At 39.0% G+C, this 6,000-nt stretch overlaps 1 protein-coding gene across 5 annotated transcripts in view; it reads right to left on the bottom strand.

Moving 5' to 3' along the window:
• Window positions 1-429: 429 nt before the first annotated feature.
• MCOLN2 (mucolipin TRP cation channel 2) overlaps window positions 430-6,000 on the bottom strand; it is a 29,719-nt gene continuing 24,148 nt past the window's right edge. For all 5 annotated transcript variants that reach the window (XM_007421388.4, XM_025171517.2, XM_015889351.3 and 2 more), the window contains exons 13-14: window positions 5,552-5,667; window positions 430-798 (exon numbers count right to left, since the gene is read on the bottom strand). In XM_007421388.4, coding sequence (XP_007421450.1) covers window positions 762-798; window positions 5,552-5,667 — 153 coding nt within the window. In that variant the 3' untranslated portion in view covers window positions 430-761. The remainder of the gene's footprint in view (window positions 799-5,551; window positions 5,668-6,000) is intronic.

Raw genomic sequence — 6,000 nt, 5'->3', positions numbered from 1 at the left:
CATTAGCAAATTATATATCAGTTACTATAGCAGTGTCAGCCAACCCTATGCCCATTTACTCAAGAGCAAAATTCCAGAAGCTCCTTTGAGTTTAAGGACACACAGAATTGCAGCGTCAGATTTCAATGGATAATGGAGGGAACTCTGGGCATTCAAATAAAAACAGCACTAATACTGAGGTTTTAGGGAGAAAAGTGCTTACCTAATCAAACGAGCATTCAACATCTGGCAGTTTTAAGCCAGCTTAATGAACCCCAAACCAGAACATTATTCATTCATATATATATATTGCTGTGGGTTGTATGCATTGAACAAATAAATTATGTTCAGAGGAAAAACCCACTGTGCTCCATTGTAAATACAACTTTAAAACCAACAAGCAAAAAAAGTGCTACAGTCACCAAGAATTGCAATATTGTGTTCAAGAAGTGAGTCTCATTTAAATACTTTAATATAAAATATTTAGAAAGCAAGTTACAATTGAAGAGTGCACAACAACTACTTAAGATTCAGGAGCCCACTGCACGTTCCTCTTAAGATCAGCTATTGCAATCAGTTTGTAAGCTGCTTATCCAACACTTGTACTACAGATTTTGAGCTTCCCATTGTTGATGGCAGAAAAACATTGCTGCTTCTCTTTCCTTGAAATACATTAAGGTCAGGAGTTTGTAGAAGACACTTGCCCATGCAGTGTTTCCAATAGATTCAGGATGGCCAGCTTTCCAGCAGTTTGTAGACAGTTTGGGCCATGCCAACCATCTTTAATTAATAAGTATACAGTTATCATCGCTTTTCTGCCTGTAGAAAGAAGAAATAGTTCATTATTTTATTTCAGCAATGGAATATAAAAATGCCGGAAGGGATTATGAGTGGACCAATCAAAACGTTTTCACTAGTGGCTGATTCGTTGGTTTCCAACCTTCTCCAAAATAATAACTGGCCTTTATATGTCCTCCCTTGCCATCTTCACCCCTCTTCCCAGCTGCATACATCTAATGGTTGTCATTCTGTGCCTTAAAAAAGTAATTCGAGAAGAAAAGCCCAAACTTCATGATTTTATCTAAATTACTTACAGAATACAGTGGAAAGTGAAAAGCTCTCCTTAGCTTTCAACAGAAGTAGCAGATATGCCTATTATGAGGAACCATAAGCTGTTTTTCTTCACAGTCAGATCATATCTATTCAAAATCAGGTTCCACTAACACCACTCAACATGCGTTTCCAGGCTATGGACACATCTGCACATCCCCCCAACTTTGGCCTGAGGATACCTGGCTAACCAAGAGCATCTCTCCATGACATCGCCTTCATCTCATCTCCAGCCCACTGCCAAGGCCAGCTGAGTTATTTTTTTCTAATACAATGTGGAAGTAGTATTTTCCATCTTTTCCAGACACAAGTCTTGTTGTTTCCCTGCATCTTCTACCAGCCCTAGACCACATTAGGGGGAATGGTGGAGCAAATTTAGGTTGGCATAATCATACTGCATCTCAGACTGGATCAAACCAAGTTAAACCACACATCTGGATGTGCTCTATGTTTTCATGAATTTTAGACCTAAAGTAATGTATATGTTAGTTCATAAAGGGTTTCCAACCGATAGGCTGAAAATAAGATCCCCCATCCAACCTGCCAGCTGCTTTTCCTTAAGTGACACATCTCCCTATACTATTTTTGAGTACTTGAGGGGAGTACTTCACCCCAGTATTCTGAGGTTCTTGTCTGGGTTGTGTCTGTTTTTTAAAAACCTTTAATCAGCTAGTAACTGGAGATAAGAAGAAAGATAATTGGGTAAATTGTTCCATGTCTTCTTCTGCACAAGGAAAGGCTGCTTTCCTCAAGAAAGAGGGAGATAAGGAGTCCACATCTCCTGCCTTTTTCTGCACAGATATTCTGAAGGTGGGGTTTGGGGGAGATATTGGCCATTTTGAAGTCCTACCCAATATAATTTTTACTAGGTGTGTGAAAGCAACCTTGCCCCTGAACCAAATTTGTTTCTCTACCCCAGAATATATGCTTGTTATCAGGTAATCACTGCTACGCTTAAAACAGTGATTACCTGATATCAAGTGCAAGAGAAAAACTGGGGGTTAAAACCTCAGATTCTCTCTGCTGTTAGTCTGAGCTAACACTGGAGAGCAAATAAATGTTCAGTTTGGACCTACATAGCCCCCAAATAGGGAATGTTATTCTAATAGTAGTAAGAGTTTTCTTAATGTTTAAAATGCTATAACTGTACCTTTAAAATTACACACAGTACAATAATAAAATGCTATTGAACAGGAAGCAGTTACTGAGGGAGTTTTTACAGGATTGGTTCAGGAGAACCATCTGCCCTGGATGCATTAATCTGTATTTCTGCATTAAGCAATTGGTTAGACTTCTCCCATTTCTCATTCTATTACCTGAAATCTTGTTTGGCTCATTATCATCCATTATCAGCCGGTTGTCTTCCTACTTGGTCATACCTTGTCCTCAGAGAGTTTATAAAAGACACACCTGTTCTTCTTCTGTAAAGCTGTTACGATAAAAAGCCTTTTTCCCCAGAGCAAAGAACTTGCAAACTTCTTTTCTTTGCTTTCTGCTTCCAGTCACTTCATACCAAAGAATATGTATCTATCTGTGAATATGTGAAGTCCTACTACACCATCCTACTTTTGCCTTGCCTTGCTTTTTCTTCAACTCTCCCCACCAATGGCTTCATTCCCATTCATTTCAGCCAATCTATTGTGTCCCATTTCCTCAGGCCAAACTTTTTCCTGGCTACGTTTCTATAATTCCTGCTCTTTTCTGCAACATTAAGACTTGCTGACTTCAGTGTTATGATTTCTTCAGAGGGTTTGGCTTGTTTCTTCTTTGTATCTTCTATGGTCACAGTGACAAGCTCAAACCTCTTCTCACACCATAATTAGTGCATAAAGGAAGAACTAACTGCATGCATTTGCATTATTCCCAATGCAATGACAGGTTCTACATATAATCGGGAGCTGCGATACAGGTTTTATACAGGTATTGCTCATACTACTTATGCTCCAACTAATATATAAAGTTTAATTCAAGGAGGTATGGGGCTGCTCCCCGTGTTATACTGACCAAGAGTACGAGCAGAACATAAGAATGCAGTTTTCGCTTACTGAATAGTTTGAAGTAATTGTGTGTAGAACTGTTCATACGAGCTCAGCCAGTGTCTAAGTTTTATTGCCATACATATAATGCAAAAAAGTATTTGAAATGTCTATGTATTATACTTCACCCTTCTGAAAATGGGATTCTGTCTTGAAAATGCTATTTTCTTAAGATGCTCTTTGACATAAATCTTCCTTTTAAAAATTTGAGAATGCAATAGTGATGTTGATAGAAGTTAAAGACTAACAATGCACTTTGGAATATAATTAAGGTCCTGTACCCTCATTGCTAAACCACAATGTTGCTTATTTGCTATTGGCGTCATGCATTTTGAGAATCTATCTATTATCACTTAGCTTTATGGAAACTAGGGTGCTAACCATGGTTTTCTTAAAAATTCCTCTATTAACTTTATGCATAAACCCAGTTATGGGGACAGTAGTTACCTTTTTTTTGATGGCTTCAGATGCCTGTTAACAAACTTATTAAGTAAGGATAAATATTAAGACTTCACCACAGGAAACAATTTGCTCCAGAATTAGAAAAAACTTTTAATGTTTTTATTTATTAATTCATTTTGGAAAAAACAAAATATAATAAATGATATAAAATTACTCCAATTATGCTTTATAGCATAATTGGAGCAAACTGATTAATTGCTCCCAATAGCAGAATTCTTCCACAGGAAAAAGAATATGATCCCTTCATTTCCTAAATCTCAAGTCATTTTGCAATGAAAAATACAAAAAGGGAAGGGGGACAAAAGTTCCATCCAGATTTCTAGTTGTGTTTCATCAGAAGGTCCATAACAAGGAAACTCAAGTGTACAGTGCATTCGGAAAGTATTCAGACCCCCTTCACTTTTTTCAATTTTGTTATGTTGCAGCCTGATACGACAATTGTTCAAATTCATTTTTTTTCCTCATTAATCTACACTCAGGACCCCATAATGACAAAGTAAAAACAGAATTTTAGAATTGTCTGTAAATTTATTAAAAAGAAAAAACTGAAATATCACATGTACTTAAGTATTCAGACCCTTTACTCAGTACTTTGTTGAAGCACCTTTGGCAGCAATTACAGCCTCGAGTCTTTTTCGGTATGATGTGACAAGCTTTGCACACCTGGATTGGGGGATTTTCTGCCATTCTTCTTTGCAAATCCTCTCAAGCTCAATCAGGTTGGATGGGGACCGTCGGTGGACAGCCGTTTCCAGGTCTCTCCAGAGATGTTCAATAGGGTTCAAGTCAGGGCTCTGGCTGGGCCACTCTAGGACATTCACAGAGTTGTACCTAAGCCATTCCTGTGTTGTCTTGGCTGTATGCTTAGGATCGTTGTCATGTTGGAAGGTGAACCTTCGGCCCAGTCTGAGGTCCTGAGTGCTGTGGAACAGGTTTTCATTGAGGATATCTCTGTCCTTTGCTCCATTCAGCTTTCCCTCAAGCCTGACCAGTCTCCCAGTCCCTGCTGCTGAAAAACACCCCCACAGCATGATGCTGCGACCACCATGCTTCACTGTTGGGATGGTATTGGGCAGGTGATGAGTGGTGCCTGGTTTCCTCCAGACTTGTGCTTTTTTGCAAACTCCAAGCGGGCTTTCATGTGTTTTGCACTGAGGAGAGGCTTCCATCTAGCTACTCTGCCATAAAGCCCAGATCAGTGGAGGGCTGCAGTGATGGTTGTCCTTCTGGAACTTTGTCCCATCTCCACACAGGATCTCTGTAGCTCAGTCAGAGTGACCAACAGGTTCTTAGTCACCTCTCTTACTAAGGCTCTTCTTCCCTGATTGCTCAGTTTGGCTGGGTGACCAGCTCTTGGAAGAGTCCTGGTTGTGCCAAACTTCTTTCATTTGAGAATTATGGAGGCCACTGTGCTTTTGGGAACCTTCAGTGCAGCAGAAATATTTCTGTAGCCTTCCCCAGATCTGTGCCTTGCAATAATCTTGTCTCTGAGCTCTGCAGGCAGTTCCTTTGACCTCATGGCTTCTGCTCTGATACAGTATGCATTGTCAGCTGTGAGGCCTTCTATTGAGAGGTGTGTGCCTTTCCAAATCATGTCCAATCAATTTAATTTACCACACGTGGACTCCAATCAAGGTGTAGAAACAGCTCAGCAATGATCAAGAGAAGTGGGAGGCACCTGAGCTAAATTTCAAGTGTTGTTGCAAAGGGTTTGAATACTTATGCCAATGTGATATTTCAGTTTTTCCTTTTTAATACATTTACAGACATTTCTAAAATTCTGTTTTCACTTAGTCATTATGGGGTACTGAGTGTAGATTAATGAGAAAAAAATGAATTTGGACGATTGTAGTATCAGGCTACAACATCACAAAATTGAAAAAAGTGAAGGGGGTCTGAATACTTTCCGAATGCACTGTACATAGGAGAAATACATAATGGAATCAGTGGAATAATATACTAACCTCATGCAGCAACAGAAATTCATGGATGTCTGCTGTCTTGGGCCATAATTTTCACTGTTGCATTCTTTTAGGAATTCATGAAGATCTGTAACTGGGAACCCAGTTTGTTGGTATTTCTGAAATAGGAAGGTACAGAGTAATCTCTTAGGAAACAGTTTTACTCAGATTAATATATTCTGTCTGGACTTCCTATTTCTTGACTTATTGTGGGAAGGGGTCATGGTTTGTGAGGAGAGTTAGCATGTCAGCAGAGATCTGCAGCCTAAAATATATTGGTGGATTCAAATCCAGTGTTATTTATGCTGCTCATGGGGAGATAAAAGTGCTTTCTTCAACAACTTATCTTCTTATCTAATTCTGTTAGAGTACTTCACCTATTAGTTAATACAGACCGTAAATATTATTTCACTTGCTTGACAAGTATCATTCAACTTGCTTTCAGAGTTAGT

The sequence above is a fragment of the Python bivittatus genome, unplaced genomic scaffold, assembly GCF_059951505.1.
Source record: "Python bivittatus isolate LINGU-HERP-01145 unplaced genomic scaffold, Pbiv_v1 ctg000700_np1212, whole genome shotgun sequence".
NCBI lineage: Eukaryota > Metazoa > Chordata > Lepidosauria > Squamata > Pythonidae > Python > Python bivittatus.
The sequence above is the reverse complement of the archived record's forward strand: the minus strand, read 5'-3'. Positions and strand labels throughout refer to the sequence as shown.